Source organism: Coturnix japonica, chromosome 20 (genome assembly GCF_001577835.2).
Source record: "Coturnix japonica isolate 7356 chromosome 20, Coturnix japonica 2.1, whole genome shotgun sequence".
NCBI classification, from domain to species: Eukaryota; Metazoa; Chordata; class Aves; order Galliformes; family Phasianidae; genus Coturnix; species Coturnix japonica.
In genome coordinates this window covers 1313033-1334462 of record NC_029535.1, presented here as the reverse complement: position 1 = coordinate 1334462, position 21430 = coordinate 1313033, and the positions used below count along the sequence as shown (strand labels likewise).

The 21430-nt window shown below is 46.5% G+C and overlaps 1 protein-coding gene and 1 pseudogene across 3 annotated transcripts in view; both read left to right on the top strand.

Moving 5' to 3' along the window:
• ITCH (itchy E3 ubiquitin protein ligase) overlaps positions 1-9644 on the top strand; it is a 57507-nt gene extending 47863 nt beyond the window's left edge. Inside the window, exons 19-24 of one of the 3 annotated variants that reach the window (XM_015881347.2) lie at positions 2081-2221; positions 4323-4443; positions 4647-4751; positions 4934-5030; positions 5549-5621; positions 6286-9644. In XM_015881347.2, the coding sequence (XP_015736833.1) occupies positions 2081-2221; positions 4323-4443; positions 4647-4751; positions 4934-4945 (379 nt within the window). In that variant the 3' untranslated portion in view covers positions 4946-5030; positions 5549-5621; positions 6286-9644. Of the gene's footprint in view, positions 1-2080; positions 2222-4322; positions 4444-4646; positions 4752-4933; positions 5031-5548; positions 5622-6285 lie in introns of those variants that run through there. The other 2 variants (XM_015881349.2, XM_015881351.2) reach the window with 2 other exon arrangements.
• A 10656-nt stretch (positions 9645-20300) lies between these two features.
• The window catches only part of LOC107322844, a 3819-nt pseudogene continuing 2689 nt past the window's right edge, over positions 20301-21430 (top strand).

The window sequence follows — 21430 nt, the reverse complement described above, 5'->3', positions numbered from 1 at the left end:
TCTTATTTAATAGTTTGGCTGTTTGAGTTTTTTTTTGTTTTGTTTTGTTTTTTAACTTGTAGTTTATTGCCCTGGATAAAAAAGCAACGAGGAGACTTAGGGCAGTAGCAAGAACTGTTCTGAAAGGTACCTCTAGAGAAAATACAAACTGCTTATCAGTTACCATATCTGTAGTGATACAGAAGTCTTCTAATCTGTAGTCCATTAAAGGCTTTACCCCTTTTGAGTAAACACGGAAGTATGTGAGTATTTTGGAGTAGAACCTTCATATCTCATGCAGAGGTCAGTAGTTGAACCTGCTTACCAGCACTGCTGAAGGAAATGACTGTAAATGTGCAGTAAGAAAAATCACATGTGGCAGGGAGGATATCACTTTATTAATCACCAAAAAAGCAAATGGTGCGAGTTCCCAGGAAGCTTTGCAGTAATGTTTAATCGCTTTCTGTTCTGCCTATTAGGAGTTCATTTTTCTCATTCCCACTGTTTCAGAAAATCCATAGAATTACTTTGTTTGGAGAGACCTTGAGAGTTCTTCTGGTAAGGCCCCTCTGCTCAGGCCGGGTCAGTTAAAGCAGGTATCTTTCATTTAAAGGAAGAAGTAATTTTATTCTGCCATCCATCAGCTCTCCTGAGGTTTTGTGCAGCAGTGTGTATTTTGGAAAGATCAAATTCAGAAGCGCCATTGCACCACAGCACTAAATACATCATGGTGATGTTTTCAGTATTGATGTTTCTGTGTTCATGATTCGGGACAAGTGTCTTAGTTTTGCGTTTTATGTTGAGGAAATGTTCATCATGTGGTTTCATGCCAGTTGTCCACAGAACACAACCACACTGTGCTGTCACTCCCCCTCCTCAAAGGAAGAGGGGGGAAAGAAAATGTGGTTGGAAGATAAATGAAAGAAATGCTCATAGGCTGAGATAAGAACGTTCTAAAGGAAAAGGAAGAAAAAGAGAAACGTCAAGTAAAGGCCATACGAGTAGAGAAAACAATTGTCCTCTGCTTATCATAGAATGGCCTGGGTTGGAAGGGACCTCAAAGTCCATTGGTTCCAGCTCCACTGTTGCTGGCAGGGGTGCCAGCCACTAGGTAGGACACCATCACATTAGCAGTGTTTGGCCACACCTTGGAAAGCAGGGCCTCGGTACATGTTGTGGCTATTCCCCTTTCCCAGCTCCTATTGCTGTGCGTGGCATCATATGATATGCAATATCTCTTCAGTCAGTTTAGATCAGTGCCCTGGTGCCCTTCCCCCTCTTCCCCACACCCAGCCTGCTGGCTCAGGGGCTGCAGGGTTGATGCTGTGTCAGCACTGCTTGGCAGGAGCTAAAACATGAGTGCAAAACCAGTGCTGCTCTAGCAGCAAGTGCAGAGCACAGCACCGTGTGGCTGCCATGGGGACAGCAACCTTGTCCTTGCCTGCCCCAGTGCAGCACGTCTGTGTATGTGCATCACTGCTTTAGAGAAGCACACAGCAACATAAGAATTGCAGTGTTGCACCTGTTCTGGCTATTAAACCATATAAAGAGGATAGAGATTTGAGCAATTTTTGTTGGGTGAAGGTGGTTCTTATTTGGTAGTTTCAAATGAGAAGATTCCTCTTTATCAGGAATGTTTTATTTTGTTAATTTAGGAGCTTGGGATATTTTGATATATGTTTTCAAGATAGTCCCATAAATATACTGGAGTTGAAGATAATTCATGAAGCGTTCTGAGTCTTTTTCTTATCTGTTACTTGATAAGGCAGCAGGTAATGAAACACACAACAGTGTCATTACTTGAAAGGCTTTTGTACTCCATAAACATTCCACTTAGAGTCAGTGGGTAACTTGTCAGCCCAGTGTCGGATGAATCTAAGGATACTGCTGTACCTCTCTCACAGTTAACTTATGCACATTGGTGGGGTGAAGTCTGTAGATCTTGCTGCAGAACCACAGTTATTGTATAACATTTCTGTAACTTAATTCTTGAGCTCTAAACAGTTAAGAAAAAAAGTCCTTAAGATTCTTCATACCTGTATCTTTTACTACATACACAGTCTGGACCTGGTTATTTATGATTACATTTTCTTCCTTGCAGAGAGAATGATATTGAAGAGTGTGGCTTGGAAATGTTTTTCTCAGTTGATAAAGAAATTCTAGGTGAAATCAAAAGCCACGATTTGAAGCCAAATGGCAGCAACATTCTAGTGACAGAAGAAAACAAAGAAGAATATATTAGGTAAGATTAAAGGAAGATTTTCAAATGCTCTTCTCCCATTTCTTTTAGCTCAATCAAGACAATGCTGTCAAACCATGTAATATGAGGCATGATTGAAATTATGGCTATGGATAATTGCTGATGTTGGTAAAATGTGGCAATTGTTCAGATTCCGTATTTGAAAGAAAAATATTGATGGCAATATTTTAACAATATTACTTTTTCCAAGAGATTCAGTTCAGTAGAAGTTCTATCTGTTTCTTTTTCCAGAGATAATTAATTTTAGCAGAACGTCGTGACAACAACTGTGAACATCAGGTGCTTTGCCGTACCATTGCATACATTTATTATTCACATTTTGGCTTCATAGACTTCTGATATTCCTCTCAGCTTTCTGTGCTGTTGCTTCCTTTTAACCAAAGGATGTTTTTGGATGCTTTTGTGGTAAACTGGATTTTCTAAAAATGCTTGTTTTGTTACCAGTTTCCATGTGAACTGCCCTTATGGTGCTGTTATGTCTTGGTGTTTGTAACAAGTGAACAGTGCAATGTGTTGTACTGTTGAAAATAGAGAATTGTGATATAGCAGCACCAGAATGTTTTAAAGCAAGGAAAGGAGCCCTGTTGCAGAACGGCGGGAGAAAAGCAAACGACCACACCTGTCATTGACATATGATCAGCTAATCTCATTTATTGCTTGGCTGCGTGTACATTTATAATACAGATAATTAGCTCATACATAGTGCAAAAGCGGAGCTCATCATTGGTTCCCAATTACATACCATCCCCAAGTATCTTTGCAACATCTAGTTATCATCCTGAAAGCTACTCCCTTGCTGAGTTCACAAAACCATGGCTAGTTTCTCACCATCACAGGGCATCCTGTTGTTCTTGCTGTCCTTGCAGGTGGTACGGCTGCTTGTTTAGATGCACTGTGTTTAAAACCCTTCTCAGCTAACCAGCTGTAAATAACACTCTCTACAGAGCCCGAAAGTGATTAAAGAAAAATGTGAGCTATGAGGTGCCTTGCCTCAAAATATCCCCTTTTTGTCTTGAAATGTCCTCAGTGAGCAGCAGTGTACAAGCTCTGTTTTAATGTGTAAACATCAGCATTATCTTGCACAGAGAATTTGCTCTGAACAAAGAAAAAGAAACAAACAAGAAAGCACTGTGCATGTGGCAGGCAATAAATGAATCAGTAGAATTTCCCTCTTCCTTACAATCTGAACTGCAAAGGCTTTTTTGTGGGCAGGTTTTGAGGAATGAGGGAGTAGAAATTGTTTTCGTCTCAAGTCATTTGGAAAGGTTTCACAGAAACGGTGACATTTGCAGAAGGAACGTATTGGCATTGGCAGTTGTGCCAAATACTCACTGGGATGGAGAGGAGGGAGTACCTGCAGAAGACCGTTCTCTTCTGGTTTTGAGGAAGCCGGGCAGAGCTCAGATTGCAGCTTAAGCAATGTTCTTTTGTCACACTCTGTGTCCTGTGTTGCGTTCTCTCCTTTCGATTCCAGTTCTCCTGACAGGTTAGGCTTGAATTCAGCATAATATCTGCTTCTCCCTGGGTTCAGGTTCTTTGGGTCTCCTGCCTGCTTTTCTCCCTTTTCTTAATGGAGAGTGGAGTTTCTACCACAGAGCAAAGTTTCGTGATTAACAGAAACAAATATGGAACTTTCCAAATGGACATAGTCATTTCTTGGTAAGCTAGCAGTCCTACTTATCTTCACCAATACAATTGACCTCAATTTTACTTTGTCATGGATAATGACTGAGATTTCTGGGGAGGATATTAGATGAACACAGCTCTGCATTTTTTTCTTCCTCCGAACAGCAAGGGACTCCTGTGCTCTCATTAATATCATCAGTGAGTAGATGCTGCCTTCTGCTGGAGCCTAAAATGCTTTCTGCAGTTGAGTGGTTGGAAACATAGGGTTTTAACTTAAAATTGTTTGCGCAGGGTGAAGGTTGGGAATACAATTAGAATACAGTTACACAGTGCTCTATCCCCAGCACTTTCCATCATTTTTCTTAACACAGCTTACGGTTCATTTCAAAACAAACTAACAAAGATGAACTTGGGTTAGTATAGCCCATTTTAAATGATCCTTCTGTGTCTTTTCCAGGCTGGTAGCAGAATGGAGACTTTCACGAGGTGTTGAGGAACAGACACAAGCTTTTTTTGAAGGCTTCAATGAAATTCTGCCACAGCAGTATCTGCAGTATTTTGATGCTAAGGAGCTGGAGGTAAAGGATTCTTTGACTAATGCCAGATCCATACTTAAATTTCTGTCAGTGTCTGAAGAGCAGAGTTCATTAAGGCTGGCAGTTCTGTTTTCAGGATGTGTGAGAGAAGCCTTATGTATCAGTTAGTATTTGGTTACTGTGTTGGTCTTCACTTTCTTCTTTGCAACCAACTTACAAGTTTCTAACATTTTTCTCCCCTAAAGGTGCTCCTCTGTGGAATGCAAGAAATTGATCTGAATGACTGGCAGAGGCATACCATCTACCGGCATTATACCAGAACCAGCAGACAGATACTGTGGTTCTGGCAGGTTTGTAGACTTTTTTCCTCTAAGAACACAGCAACAGCTTAGTGAGCAATAGTCAGAATTACTCAACAGATAAGTAGCATGTAAATGTAAATGATAACTGCTAATCCAGCTGTCCCATGGGGGATGGGGAAGTGAACATTTCAATATTAAACTTGACATCAATGTTAATTATTATTTTTCAGTTTGGGAAATAAATAGATAATGAGAAGAGAATGAGATTTCTACAGTTTGTTACTGGAACGTGCAGATTACCAGTAGGAGGATTTGCTGACCTCACGGGTAACGAGCCCTCTTTAATGCATTTTATGCTCATGTTATTTCCTTTTTTCTTAATAAGGACCAAGCTGTGTGTTTAAGGGTATTTTTTAATGAATTTATATGGAATCTGAGTCTTGCATATTGGTAGAGCTGTGATAGAAAAAGGGATGGATGGAATGTGAACACGCCTTGCATCAGTGACTTGATAGATGGTTTGGACATGGTCCTGGCAGGGCAGCCTGCTCTGGGTATCTCTGCTTGATCAGAGTGGAAGGTCTAGGAAACTCCAGAGATTCCTTCCAGTACCAATCCAATGATGTGATTCAGTGGTTGAGTTTCTTTGAAAACCGCTTCATATTTATGCATTTCAGTACATGGAATTCTTCAGAGGGATGTAGTGAGAGACAGATGTCTTTGTGCTCTGCAAGTAGTTATAATCTTGTTTTCTCTTCAAGCCTTTCACGCTTTGTTGTTACGTATTACCTACTGGTATACACGGGCAGTTAGACCTAAGAATTGTTTGTTTGGTTTTTGTACAGGGAGCAATGGACCCCAAAAATTTTGCATTGAGAAAGTTGGGAAGGAAAACTGGTTACCTAGAAGTCACACCTGGTAAGTACGAAGGATCAAACTCTGCTATGGTTCTGTTATTACGGATAGCAATGTACTTTGAGATTTTAGTAAGATGGTGTTATATGGAAGTGACTGAGATTGTATGAAAGCAAAACACTGGGTTATGGCAGTAAGCTCTGCTGAGTAAGAGTTAACTTCTGAAAAGCAGTTTTGTTGTGGAGCTGATTCCATTGTAAATGCCATGGATTTGCACACCACTAAAAACATAAAGTAATAAACAGTACTTTTTTCTAAAGAGTTTGGGATTGACCTTTCATTATCACCACACCCGATCTTGGCAATGAAAATAAGTAGCCACACTCATGCTCCCTCTTTGCTGGAGAAAATGTCGCTTCTGCTCAGTTTCTCAGTTATGCTGGTGCTTTGTGAAGATGTTCAGATTTTAACTTTCAGATACAGAAGAGAGATAAAGTGAGACTTGTTACTAAATACGTTGCCAGTTCTGGAAAGTTATTGTTGCTCAGGTACTTGTTGTGCTTTAAGTCTCACTTTCATAGATAAATGCACGTAAAGATACAACTGTTTTAGAGGGTACAAATCCAGTTATCCCTCTGAACAGGACAGTTTATATGCCTGTATTCTTAATGGATTTTTTGGTGGTTTAAACTGCTGTTCAGTACTTAAGGTTTCTCTTTGTTTTCAGTTTCAATCGCTTGGACCTTCCACCCTATAAGAATTATGAGCAGTTGAAGGAAAAGCTGTTATTTGCAATTGAAGAAACAGAAGGTTTTGGGCAGGAATAGCTGGGATTTGCACCTTGAAGAATGTGAACTCAGCGTGATGTTCTTCGCTTCTTCTGCTTGTTGCACACTTCATAGTAAAGTAGACTTGACTTGGATTATTTAACAATAGTTGCGTGTAAGTAAATGGATGTTATCCTGAGGTTTTATCCACGTAAACTCTGGATTTCTACCGAGCACTTTCAGAAATCAAAAGAGCAATCAGATATGGTGACAAAGGAATTCTGACCCAAGTAGAGATTTAATACAGCTTTGGGCTCTGCTTTGTTTTACCTTTCATTACTTAGAATGTGTCCTTAACGACTGAGAGATTTTTTACAATAGTTTTGTCTTTCCTTTTTAGTAGCATATTTTGCTACTGATGTACTGGGAAGTTCATTAGTAGCTGCAATGCTGCAGCAACGTCATAACCTCTTGACAGCAGTGTTATTAGAGCCAACTTGTAACCGTCCTCTGCCTACTGTGAGCAAATTCATCGCTTAAGCTATTCTTCTGACTCAAGTGTGGCTGGACTGTTTTTCCTTGCCTGGAGTCTGCTCACATGCTAGTGGGACTCAGACTGCTGTTAAGGGGATGTCAAACTGTGGCACAAATCCAGGGCGTAGCTTTGCTTTGTTTTCCTCACAGTCTTGCTAATTTCAGCAAAATAACCGTCTGCCCAAAGTTGCTGGAGATTTGCTTGTGCCCTCTGAGGAGTTCTGATCTTTTTCTGTGTAACACATCTAGCTTTTCAAACTATGATAACACTGTGGTTCTTCACTTGTTTTGCAAAAGACAAGACCACATTGCACTGATTCAATTGAGATTCCTGTTTGCAGACTGATGTTTCCTGTCGGAAGTGTTAATGGACGTTATACTCAGTGTTATTCTTCCACGTTGCAGTCAGTTTTCTCTGAAGACTTCTTTGGTTTCTCAGGAAGAGGTACAAAATAACTGGATTTTGAAAATGATGATACTTATCATTTTTGGTGATGAACTGATAATGCAATATTAGCTAAGACTCGGAGGACTTGAAAGTTTTTACACGGATTCCAGACTTTCGACATTTGAGAGCATCAGAAAATAATTCTATAAAGATTAGAACAGGATTTGGGGAAGGTTTCTATGTGAGGTCAGCCTAAGCTGCTTCCATAGCTAGTAACTTTTGTACTAAGTTCTTACTGGATGGATAACATCTTTTGCTTTCTTTTAGAATCTAATATTCAGTTCTCTTCTGGTTTACAGTGAGGTTTTATTGCTCCTTTAGACTGAATGCACTTTTCAGGTATGGTCAGCTCTTTCCTTCTCTGCAGGTAAGAAAGTCAACTTCTGTGAGTCGAGCTGTTAGCCATAGTCAGAAATGTGACACTTGAAGTAGCACGTAGCACAAGTTAAAGCATAACCGTAGCTCAGAGCCCTGGGACGGCAGCTGTTTGGAAGAGGCTTCTGTATGCTGGAGCTGAAACAGGGCAACGGGAAACTAAAACCGAACCTCCAGTCTTGAGAATTTCCTTCCTTCCATCTAAACTACAAGAGGGAGAGTCTGATTCCGGCCTATTAAGAACCAAGACGTTACACTTTTAACCGACTTTAAGAGTTTATCAAGTCAAAGTGATGCACGCTCATTGGAAGGAAGAATGAGAAGGCCTTGGAGTAAATGCCTCTTTTTGTCACGTGTATCCTATGGAGAGCAGTGGGACAGAGTTTCCCATGAACAGGGATTATCCTTTTACCTTCTCACTGGCGGTGAAAGCTATCCTTGCTTCAAAGATTTACTAGGAGGAAGACCTGCCAATTTCATAACATCGGATGGGTATTTTACTGTCTACAGCTCAGAAGGAGAAGAAAAAAGCCTTATGAATATTCTGTTTATGTTAATTCTGACAGTGAAATCTAGTTATCTAACATATTTACAGGAGAGATGAAATTAAACAGGATAATGCAAGATTAAGCTAAGACAACTAGTTTGTGTTCTGCATAATGATTTATGATTCACGTAGGGAACCTAGACATGTCGTGGATGTATAAGTATCACCCAAAAGGCTTTCAGCCCTATATTTTTAAAACACAAAGCAGTTCTAATTGAAATAGCCTTAGCCCTAGTTCTATAGGGTACAGCTGTTGAATATTTTTATGGCTGAAATGTTTAGTTCAGGAAAAAGATAAATGCTTGTATATATTTTTGCAGTCTCGGATTCCACTTACTCCATGTTTTCTTTCTTTAATTTAAGTGGCATGTTTGTGTCTTTCCTGCTGTATTAGGATGGGGAGAGGGGGCTGGATATCCCAAGCACCAGAACTTACTTTAATGTACCGCAAACAAAGAGTCAGCTGGGAAAAGCAGTCTGTGAAATGCTGCATTTGGCCAAACAGGAAAGTAAACCTGCCAGTGTGTTCAATTGGCGACGTTCTTGAAGTCTGAAATAATGTTTACTTACACGTTTTGCTTTGTAAGCCAACAAGTCTGTTGGTTTTTCTATAGCATGTTCTGTAGAAATAAAACGTTGTTCCTATGAACCATTGGTGCACTTTGCTGTTCTTTATGGGGATGCGGAGGAAACATCCCGTGGATGCTGTGGATAACCCCACAGCATCTGCTACCCCAGGTAATATTGGACTTCCAGCTGAGATGAATGACTTTACTGCTCCCAGCACTGCTTGAGCAACCTGGTCTGTGTGAATTCATACTGCATAACAAATACATACTCGTATGTAGCTGCCAACTAATCCCAATTCTCAAACATGAAAGTAACTTCTGTTTCGTTGTTTGCCTTATGAAAATGACATGAAAAACTGAATGAGATGCTGAGCTACTGATGAACGAATTAACAAAGCCTTATTGCTCCAGGTAGCTCAGGTGTTCCTATATGAAGCTGCACAGTAAATGCGTCATGTCTTCATCTGATCAAGCAGCGGGAGCTGATATTTTAATGTGTTTCTATTCCAGAAAAAGAAAAAAAAAAAAAACACTGAAAACGCAAAGCCTGTTAAAATTGTCTTGTTTGCATCATTCTGACATGCTGTGCTCTGTCTGTGAATTCAGCTCTTGGTTCTGTTGGTATCTCCAGCCCCTGATTCTTGTGGTGTCTTCATTTTCTTCCAGCATCACTGTTTGTGTATTGCTCTATTGAACAAGGACATGAACAGGGATCAGCAGCACTGGATGGTAAAATACTGTATGAAGTTAATTGTGGAAATTTCCTTGTATTGTAATTTCCAGTACTCAGGAAACTGTAACAATATCTCTGTAAGTCAAATACTTTTATAAAATGACTCAAAGAGATGCTCGTCCTGTCGTTATTGGTTTGGTGTTACGAAGCACGAGTGTAGAAATGAAGGATTGAACTGCTGCTGGGGGTTGCAGGTAGGCTGGGATTCTGTCATGTGCTATTTCTGCCTGCTGGGGATGTGAGCGGGCGTTGGGCCCGAGCCCCGCTCGTGTTGGTCACAGCACAGGGGCTGCGGGAAACACTGGGAGAGCAGAGCAGGGAGAGCCGGGCTGTGTGCAGGCCGGGGCATGACATGGAACCTCGGCAGCTGCGCAGCTGCTGAGCTTTTCCCCCAAGTCTGCAGACTCTCAGGTGATAAGGCTGTGCAGCAAAGCCAGCTGGGCACTGCTGATATATCACCGCGGGGTTAGGAAAGGGCAAAACAGAGCAGAGTCTTTCAAGAACACAAAGCGGTGAAACACAGCTGTTTATTGCCTGGGTAAGTGATCTTCTGTGGGCATCTTTGAATTATTCAAGAGACTCGTAGGGGGAGTCCCCTGGCATTCAGTCTTAGCGAGTAAAGGGGTCCAAGAGAGCTGATTGCTCTTCAGGAATGAAGTCTTAAGGGCACAGGAGCAGGCAGTCCCCCTGAGCTGCAAAATGACCTGTCAGGGAAGAAGACCAGCATGGATGAATAGGGAGCTATTCTTGAGGCTCCGGGAGAAAAAGAGAATCTACCACCTGTGGAAGGAGGGATGGGCAACTCAGAATGAATACAAGGAAGTCGTTAGGATGTGGAGAGGTGAAATCAGAAAGGCAAAAGCCCAGCTTGAATTTAACCTGGCCGCTGGGGTGAAAAGGAATAAGAAACTCTTATAAATACATTAATAGTAAGAGGAGGACAAAGGAGAATATCCACTCTTTGCTGGATGAGGCTGGGAATGTGACCACTGAGGATAAGGAAAAGGCAGAGGTTCTGAATGCCTTCTTTACATCTGTCTTTAAAGGTCAGACCAGTTATCCTCAGGGTACTCCTCTCTCTGACCTGGTAGTCTCAGCTGGGGAGCGCGTTAACCTCCCTGTGATTCTGGAAGAAACAGTCAGAGACCTACTGCTCCAACTGGACTGCCACAAGTCCACGGGGCCGGATGAGATCCACCTGAGGGTGCTGAAGGAACTGGCGGAGGTGACAGCCAAGCCGCTTTCCATCATCTATCAGCACTCCTTGTTGACTGTTGAGGTCCCAGAAGACTGGAGGCTTTCCAACGTGACTCCCATTACAAGAAAGGTTGTAAGGAGGATCCAGGGAACTACAGGCCTGTTAGCCTGACCTCGGTGCCAGGGAAGGGAATGGAGCACATTGTCTTGAGGGAGATCATGCGGCATGTGCAGAATGGCCGGGGGATCAGGCCTAGCCAACACGGGTTCATGAAGGGCAGGTCCTGTTTGACCAACCTGATTTCCTTCTATGATCTAGTGACCCGTCTGGTGGATGAGGGAAAGGCTGTTGATGTGGTCTACTTAGACTTCAGCAAAGCCTTTGACACTGTCTCCCACAGTATTGTCATGCAGTAGCTGGCAGCCCGTGGTTTGGACGTGTGCACTCTTGGCTGGGTAAGGAGCTGGCTGGAGAGCCGGGCCCAGAGAGTGGTGGTAAATGGAGTTAAATCCAGTTGGAGACCAGTCATGAGTGGTGTTCCCCAGGGGTCGGTGCTTAGGCCTGTCCTCTTCAACATCTTTATTGATGACTTGGATGAGGGCATTGAGTGCACCCTCAGCAAGTTCTCAGATGACACCAAATTGGCAGGGAGTGTGGATCTGCCTGAGGGTAGAGAGACCCTGCAGAGGGATCTGGACAGGCTGGAGAGCTGGGCTGAAGCCAACGGGATGAGGTTCAACAAGACCAAATGCCAGGACCTGCACTTTGGCCACAACAACCCCAGGCGGTGCTATAGACTTGGGGCGGAGTGGGAGGAGGATTGTGTGGAGGAAAAGGACCTGGGGGTACTGATTGATGCTCGGCTGAACATGAGCCGACAGTGTGCCCGGGTGGCCAAGAAGGCCAATGGCACCCTGGCTTGCATCAAAAACGGTGTTACTAGCAGGAGCAGAGAGGTGATTGTCCCCCTGTTCTCAGCACTGATGAGGCCGCAGCTCGAGTGCTGTGTTCAGTTTTGGGCCCCTCAGTGCAAGAAAGACATCGAGGCCCTGGAGCGTGTCCAGAGAAGGGTAACGAAACTGCTGAGGGGTCTGGAGGACAGGACGTATGAGGAGAGGAAGGAAAGGGGAAGGGAAAGGAAGGAAAGCGAGAGGAAAGACACGAAATGAGACGTCCCAGGAGCCCACCCCGCCATTGGGTCCCCAGGACACACAGAGCTCAAAGTCCACCCTAAACCTTGTTCCATCCCACAGAGGTGACAACTGGAGGCAGCAGGAGAAGGAAGGGATGGTTATTTGATTTCAGCACAAAGGGCTTAAGGAGAAATATCCGCTGCTGGGCTCAGGGGTGAGGACGCCAGGTACAGGGAGCTCTGTGTGCTGGGCATGGACTGACTGAGCCCTTCCAGCCGCGTGGCTGTGGCAGCACTACCTTCCATCTGGGTGGGCCAGAGGGAGCTGTGTTTCATTGCAGGAAGGGAAGGGGAAGGAAGGAAAGCGGGGCCGGGAGGAGCGGGCTCTGTGCTGCGAACGGGGTCGGGCCTCGGGGCGGGGGCACGGAGGGGCTGTCGGGGGAGGAGCTCGCGGCGCTGCCGGCACCCAGAGGCGATGCGTGCGGTGCCACCGAGTGCGGCGGGGGCCGGGGGGCGGCTTCGTCCCGGGGAAGGTCGTGCGAGCATCGAGCGGTCGGTGCGGCCTTGGGATGCTGCCCGCAGGGAAGCGCGGCGGGCGCTGTGCCGGGTGCCGAGCCGTGGCTCGCGCTTTGCTCGTCCTTTGAAGGCTGAACTGTAGGCAGCCGGTTTGCATCGGGTTCCTGCAAGGGTCTGTCTTGGAACCGGTGCTCTTGAACATCTTTATTAATGACATCGATGAGGGAATGGAGTGCACCCTCAGCAAGTTTGCTGACGACATGAAGCTGAGTGGTGCAGTTGATACGGTGGAAGGAAGGGATGCCATTCAGGGGGACCTCGACAGGCTGGAAAACTGGGCTTGGGTGAACCTAATGAGGTTCAACACAGCAAAGTGCAAGGTTTTGCACTTGGACTGGAAGAACCCCAGGCACCTGTATAGGCTGGGAGGAGTGGTCCTTGAGAGCAGCTCGGCAGAGAAGGACCTGGGGGAGAGGGAGACTTTATAGTAATCCTTAAGCAATAATCTCCCGTAAGTTCGAAATACTTTTAGAGAAATATTCTTAAAGAGAGTTGTCTCGGTACCTGTTTGTTTGTATTTGGCATTGGGTGTTTTACGATAAGCACGAGGTTTGTAAACAAAGAAATGTAAGGATGAAACTGCTGCTTGGGGTTTTGCCCAGTAGGCCTTTGGGGATTTTTCTTGTTCCCGTGTGCACTATTTCCTGCCTGCCTGGGGGATGTGATTAGCGGCGTCGTGTCGGGTCCCGATAGCCCGCTGCGTCGTGTTGGTCACAGCAAGCAGAGAGGCTTGCGGAATACTACTTGGGAGAGCAATCGGGGAGAGCTCGTAAGCTGTGGGCACGGCCGGGGCCTAGTGATCACAGGAAACCCTGCCGGCAGCTTGCGACACTGCTGAGCCTTTTTCCGCCCAATCTGCAGGACTTCTTCGGTGTGATTAAGGCTTGTGGCAGCAAAGGCCGCTGGGGCAGCTGCATCTGGTATATATCGAATGTCACCCGCGGGCGGGGTTGGAAAAGGGGCAAATACATGAGCATATTACGAAGACTTTCTCTTCTCTATCCAAGAACACATGGTCAAGATGCGGGTGAAACAGGAATCTTGCTCCATTCAGGCGCTATGGTTTATTTGCCTGGGTAATGGTGTATTCTTCTGTGTGCATTCCTTTGAATTATGTCAATGTAGACTCGTTAGGGGGAGAGTTCCCCTTAGCATTCAGTCTTGATAGTCGAGTAAAGGGGTTCGCGAAGAGAGCTGATTGGCGTCTTCAGGAATAAGTCTTAGGGCACGAGGGAGCAGGCAGTCCTCCGCTGAAGCTGCAAAATTGACCCTGTCAATGTGAAGAGAGACCAGCATGGATGAATAGGGAACGTATTCTGTATAGAGGGACATCAGGAAAATAAAGAGAGATCTACCACCTGTGGAGGGAGGGAAAATTGGGGTCTAACTGGAGGAGAGAATACAAGGGAAAGGTCTGTTCCATCGTATGTGGAAGGAGGTTGAAATCAGAAAGGCAAAATGCCCAGCTTGAATTTAACCTGGCCGCTGGGAGATGAAAAGGAAAGAACTCTTTATGAAATTACATGTGAAAGTAGTAAGGAGGAGGGGACGAGAAGAGAGAATATCTGCGGACTGCGTGTCGTTGTTGTGGATGTGAGGCTGGTGTGGAATGTCGACGTCGAGCTGTGTGGAAGGATAAGAAAAGGCGAGAGTCTGAACATGCGCTGTCTTTTCCTTGGTAACATACTGATCTAGTAAGAGGTCAAGACCGAAGTGTATCCTTCTGGATAGGTACTCATCTCTCTTCTGACCTGTGTTAGTCCTCAGCTGGGGAGTCATCGTGTAACAGCTCCTGGATCTGGAAGAAAACAGTCAAGTACTAATACCTGCTGCCACTGGTTATCTGGCGCACAGGTTATTCCAGTCTTGGGTGGGGAGCCGTGTTGGGGTGTTTGTGGTTAATAAGTCGTGCTAGTCTTCTTGGTGTGGATTGGTGTCGCCGTGTCGGGATAAGGGGGTAACTTGTCTTGTGGATTGGTGAGCAGCCAAGCCGTTTTGTTTCCATCGTAAGTCTACAGCGACTTCCCTTTGTTGACTCGGTTGATGTGGGTATGCGCTTCGAGTGAGTGGATTGAACTGGGGTAGGAGTGCTTTGTGTGTGTCATAGTCTTTGTGTGTTGAGTTGGTTTTTCGGTTGTGTGTTTGGTTCCATTTTGAGGCGATGGGTAATTAAGGGTGTGAATAGGTATGGATGTTCCTGAGTGTTTGTGGAGTATCGTTGATGAATCTATGTGGCTGCGTTTGTGGGGTTAAGTGTTCGGTGCTGACCTCTTTTGTTGGGTTGTGGGTGCCGAGGGAATGGGAATGGCAGCACATGTTAGTCTTGATGGAGAGTTTCAATTGTTTGGTTGTTTTTTTTTTTGCGCGCGTTGTTTGTGGGCGTGTTTGCAGAATTTGTCAGCGGGTTGGGTGGTGTGGTGAGGTTGCAGGCGGCGTAGGCTCATATCGATCTTCAGGGGATTGCATGGGAAAGGGCTAGGTTCTCCGGTTTTTGTTATCCTTAAAGTCTTTCTGTTATTTTTGCTCTTCTTATTTTGTTTATCTTGAGGTATTTCCGTCTGCGTGGATGAGGGAAAGGCTGTTCGATGTGGTGTGGGGTGGGTTGCTGTGTATTCTGTGTGGTGTTGGGTTTGACTCGTCAGGTTCAGGTAGAGCCTTGGGACACTGTCGTCCTCTACAGTAATTGGTCAGCAGGTAGCTGGCAGGCTACCGGGTTGTGGAGCGTGGTTCACTCTTGGCGTTGGGTTACAGGTTAGCTGCTGGAGAGCCGGGCCTAGAGGAGGTGGTGGTAAATTGAGGTGTAAGATCCCCAGTTGAGTGGATGTCGCAGTTTGCGAGTGTGTATGGTGCGTGTTCCCCATGGGTCGTGTGGGCTTAGGCCTGTCCTCTTCAACATTAAGTGTATTGACTGTGTGTTCAGTGAGGGGCTATGTGTGGGAGTGCACCTCAGTCTATAGTTGCTTCTGGAGAGGACACAATAGAGGATTTCTGCGCGCGAGTGAGAGAGACCCTCAGAGGGACATGTATCTATGCGTGTATCATTGGGTGTGTTGTGGTTCCGTTGTTTGGGCTGAAAGCCAACGGTTATATATGGTTTTTGTTGTCGGAATTCTTATATACGCGGAAATGCGCGAGAGCGTGTTCGAGCGTGTGGCCAGCGAGGGATTTTCTAACTCCCATGGTTTCTGTTTTGCTGATAGATTTCTGTGGGCGAGTGGGAGGATGGAGTTGTGTGTGAGGAAAAAAGGACCTGGGGGTACTGATGATCGCCGCTGAACATTGAGCCGACAGTGTGCCCCTGGGGGGTGGCCAAGAATGCCAATTGGCATCCTGGCTTTGCATCAAAACGGTGTTACTGAGCTAGGAGCAGAAGAGGTTGATCATTCCCATCTGTTCAAGCTCTTGGTGAGGCTGCACCTCGAGTGCTTGTGTGTCAGTTTTGGGCCCCTCTATCTGCATAGGAAAGACATTGACGGCCCCTGGAAACGTGTCCAGAGAAGGGTAACGAAACTGCTGAGTGTGAGTCTGAGGACAGAAACGTAATTGTAGGAGAGGAAGGAAAAGGGTGATTAGGGAATAGAAGGAAAGCGGAGAAAGGAAAGACACAAAATGAGACGTCCCGTTTTATGGTCTGGAGGTCCGTGCACCCGGCGCCAAGTGGGGGTGCTCTCTAGTGATCAGCTTTATCTAGAGCTTCATGATAGTCCACCCTAAATATCCGTGTTGTTTCCATCGCCACTAGTAGTGACAACTTGGATGAGCAGCAGGCAGAAGAAGGAAAGGGATGGTTATTTGTATTCAAGCAACACAAAAGGACTAATGAGAAATAGTCTCCAGCTGTGACTGGCTCAAGGGGTAGCCGGGAAACCGCCAGCGAGGGTATAACTCAAGGACCACGAGGCGTCAAAGTGAGACAACGGCACTCACCTACTATCTCATGTAGTCAGCACTTAGACGTGAGTGCAGGACTGAACTTGAGGGCGTCCTTCCCATTGACCACTCTGACGCTAAAACGCTACAGTACCATCGATCGCGAGCCCGGAACGCAACTCAGCTCCACCGCGCTGTCTCCTTCCGAACTTTGGAATCTCTAGATGTGCACAAGTTCCCACTAGCACATCTATCGAGGACAAGCATAAGGATGAGGAAGCGGGCAGCCACACGAAAACATACGCCAGTGCATACACCCAGGATTTAAACGGGCGACAGGAACAGGAGACAAAGGAGAGAAGACCGCAGCGCGTTAATCCACGCAAATTGACGATTCAGCAGCGAACGACGGAGCTTATTGAAGCGGCGAGCATCTGAATATAAAGCACGATACGCGTCGAACGAGGCGCCTCAGGGCGATAGTATATTCAGACGCACCCGAGTGCCATTATAACAGGAGTAGGCTCCTGGTATGTGTGCTTTTCGTGGCGAGGTAGCCTCGGCGGCGGTCTGTTCACCGGACGTAGCCCCGCGTGCATACCTTCAGAGGCGATGCGTGGCGTTGCCACCGAGTGCGGCGGGGGCCGGGGGGGCTTCGTCCCGGGTAAGTCGTTGCGAGCATCGAAGCGGTTCGTGCGGGCGCTTGGATGCTGCCCGCAGTGGAAGCGCGGCGGGCGGCTGTTCCGGGTTGCGAGCCGTGTCTCCGCGCTTGCTAGCGTCCTGTTGAAGGCTAACTGTAGGCAGCCGTTTGCATTCGGTTCTCTGCAAGGGTCTGTCTTGGAAAGCCGTGCTCTTGAATCATCTTTTATTAATGACAATGCGATGAAGTGAATGAGTGCAACCGTCAGCAAAGTTTGCTCGACAGACAATGAAGCTTGAGTGGTGCAAGTTGTAATACGGTGGAAGGTAAGGGATGCCATTCAGGGGGACCTCGACAGAGGCCTGGGAAAACTGGCTTGGGTGAGACTTAATGAGTTCACACAGTGCAAAGTGCAAGGTTGTTGCACTTGACTGTGGAAGAAGCCCCATGCACCTGTTAATACTGGGAGATGTGTCCCTTTGAGAGCAAGCTCGGTCAGAGACAGGACCCTGGGGGTCCTGATTGTGACGAGAAGAGCTCAACATGAGATCAGCAGTTTGCGCTCCTCTGGCAGCTTCGGAATAGCAAAGTGGAATTCCCTGGGCTCCATGCCAAGGAGAGGGTGGTCCGAGCCAGGGATGGAGGTGAATTGGTCGCCTTCTAACTCGCGCTTTCTTTGTGGAGGCCTTCCTATCTGGTTGTATGTCCGGTCCAGGGTGGAGCCCCTCAGTACAAGAAAGACAGGATGATATTTGAAAGGGTCCAGAAAGGAGGCGGACAGGGAAGATGATCAGTGAGACATCGCACAACGAAGTACCGTTCAAGGAATAATCGCAGGAAAACGCGCGTTTCCGCTAACCTGCAGGGGGCTGGATGCAACCTCCCTCTAATGAGGACAGGCTGAGAGAAGGGAGCTGGGCTTGTTTCCAGCCCCTGGAAAGAGAAGCCTGCGGGGTGACCTCATTGCAGTCCTTTCAGTGACGTGGAAGAAGCCTACAGCCAAGGAGGATAAACTGCTTGAGAACGGCTGATTAATAGCGAGGACACGGGAAAGTGGTTACATTAAGTTAATGAAGAGGGAAGATTTTAGGTTTGGATGTTTAGGGGGAAGTTCTTAATCAACACATTACGAGACTATGCTTATGTCGCCATTGGGGATGGAGTACTAGAATATCCACCACTATGCAGTGCAGAGCATTTTTCATTTCAGGTATTGTTACATTGCGTCTTTCCGTACTTAAGGTTCTTAATGTGCCACCAACACGGCGGGGGGCGCGATTGAAATCGGCTAATCGGAGAATCTTCATATAGGATTATCTGATCCACTAAAGGTGGCCAGGGGAGACCAGTCATCACTCAAGTAGGAGATTTCTCTAATACTCAGCAAGCGTAGGGGTTATTCTTACTATCCTATCATGGGCTGTAAGACTCATGGTCTGCTGTTCCGACCGGCCCGCCTCACGCTCTGAAGTAATATATATATTTATAACTGGCACTGCCTGAAGGGGTGGAATGCGATGCATCGAAGTGCTGCACAACATATAGGTGAGCATCTCCATACGACTAGGTCACACTTCTCGTTTCGTTGCGACGTTCCCTGATTAATCTGCACAATATAAGCAAACGGGGTAAACTATACGCGTCAAAGTAATGATATATCATGTTCTCGGAGGGTTTTTCAGGTGTCTGAATGAGGATCCCAGGGACTGGCACCGGCACGTAATACTCTAAAGGAGTCAGTAGACAATTTCGCACTATATTATCGGGAATCGAGGCGGTGTCCTGGGTCGCAGCCCCCGTGTTGCGTTGACTATTACATCACTTTATCCGTGTAGCCGATCGATTAGGGCTTTTCCAAAGCTGCTTCGACCTACTCTTTTTTTTTTCTGCTGTGAATATCATCATACCCTGAGAACGCACATACTACTCCCGGATGGATTGAGTGCTAGAACATAGTGTCATTTAGGGCGAACTCTTTACATATTGACCTGTCGTGCAACGCCGCACTATATTAAATAAACCTTATAGGTCAGTGGTGGCAGAGGTTGGCAAAGTAAGGCCTCAGCTGCAACTGGAGCGCCAATTGAAACCACTGCTAGCGAACAGAAAGGCTGGATTTATAAAACACCTCACAACCAACTTATATCCAACAACTTAGCACACAATCTTCTGATTTATATGAGTTTTTGCTTCTTCAAGTCAGTGTGTGTTCCAGCTATAACCTTTTTTTGCGGTGACCTGGAATTGGTGATGTAAATCAGACACGTGACTGGCGAACATCCGAGTATCAGCTTACAAGCCAGGTCTATCTAATAGTCTGTAAGGTCTAGAGGCTTATAGAATCCAGCCGAGGTGCGCAGACACAAGCTCTGAACGACGACTAGCTTCAGGAGAGATATATACGAACATCTACAGGAAAGGCAGGCAGGCACTAATTGAGCACTGATTAGCACCGTTATGCCCGCCTAGATGAGAGGAGCAGTATGGCCGATAATTCACCAGGTCCCTTTGGAGACCTGCCGTTGTTCGCCTGAACGACTGCTCCCGTGTATTACAGAGCCTCAAGGAGGCCACACATCAGAGACAGCTGCTGCAGTGCTATAGCGTCTTTGTGATGTCACGGCACTTATCTACGAATACAATATGAAACTTTGTACAAGATCAGAGTCTGTAATGAATCCCGAACACGAGACTCATCGTTATTGATGTCGAAAATACAATAGAACAAAAAATAACAAAACCACCAGTATGGTCAGCCCAAAAAGATTCCCTGTATGGAAGAAGTGGGAGGTGTGAAGGAGGGATGAAGGAGTGTGTGTGAAGGAGGGTGAAGGGAGGGTGAGGAGAGCCGAGGCGAGCCCTTATGTACTTGGGGCACCCGCTCGGCGGTGACCGCTCTTCTGGCTACAAACAAGAGAAGGGCCTGTCCGATGAGCACAGGGAGCACCTTGTTACTCCGACCATGCCCGCATGCCCTCCCAAAAGCCCCCTCCTGCCAAGTCCTTGGAACTCCAAGTGCCACACTGCGGCAACGCCATTCCATAGTTACAGAACCCTCTCCCAAATAGTCCACACCGCCATCGGTACGTTGCCACATAGAATCTCGCACCACTCATATATTCACCCTAAAGTTTTTACCAAGAACACGGAGCCGAGTACTCGAACCGACATCAGTTTCTGGTTGTTGAGTGATTTGTGTGAGCTGGGACGCGCCGCTAGGACAGTCAGAAGGTAAGAGAGCCCGGCGCATGACATCAGCGCTAGAGGAGGGTCAAGAGAGCCATTATCCATAATTGCCTGGTAACCAGCCCTGGTGACCACCCACCCATGTGGACCCTGGAGTGTGCGGTGGATCCCCCTCCGGAGGAACCGATGGAGGTGGATCCCCCTCCGGAGGAACCGATGGAGGTGGATCCCCCTCCAGAGGAGCCCATGGACGTGGATCCGCCCGCGGCATAGCTGGCCTGGCACCACACCACCGTGCCAGGCCCCGCGTTGGCATGGTCACAGCTTCACCATCGCTGGTCCAGGCACTCGGCTCCTTTCCTGCTGCGTGGCCCCTGCCCCCAGCATGAGCTGGGTGGCATTATTTAACATCTTCTTCTCCTCCACCTCGTTGCTCCTCTGGTTCTGTGGGCCCCCAGTTCCATCTTCCCCCTGTTAGGTTAGGTGTTTGTTATGTTCTTTGTTTTGATGGTAGTGTTAGGTTAGTGTTAGTGTTCAGTTTAGTTTTAGCGTTAGGGATAGGTTCCTGTTCGTTTTTTAGAGTTAGGCATAGGTTCCTGTTTGTTCTTTAGGGTTAGGTATAGGTTTTTGTTGTTATTTTAGAGTTAGGTATAGGTTTTTGTTGTTATTTTAGAGTTAGGTATAGGTTTCTGTTGTTATTTTAGAGTTAGGCATAGGTTAGTGTTCGTACTTGCAGTCAGGCATTGGCTGTTACACTCAAGTAAAAGTAACCGCTGCTCCTTGGGTAAGCATGCAGCTGGTTGCTCACCCCGAGCAATGAGTGCGACTGCCCTGACAGTTTGATGACATCTGCGATGAACTGAATTTCCCTCTTGGGACTTTTCCTTTGCAGAACATGGAGGAGCAGAGCGTGAGTGGCTAGAAATGGAGCTGGGACTCAGGAGAGCAACACGTGGCTGTGTCCCAGAGCTCCCAAAGTGTGGCCATTGCAAGGTAGGAGTGCCTTACCGAAAGCGTTGTTCAAGCACAGCTCCTGGCACTGTCTGCAACAGATCCGCTCTCTGCGTGCTTTCTTTCAGTCGCTGGTGTTGTGCAGCACAGCCACGGCACGGCCCTCAGTGCGTACGCGAGGAGCGTGAAAAGGTAGGTGGTGAATTTTCATCTTGCTAACGCTAGGATTAGGAATGGTGAGCATTCCTAAAAGAGTGGCCACAAAGGTGTGATCTGCCTCGGGGAGAAGTTGATTCTCGCCTCTTCAGCTTTTCCCTTCTTTTCTGTCCACCTGTCCTTTCCCAGA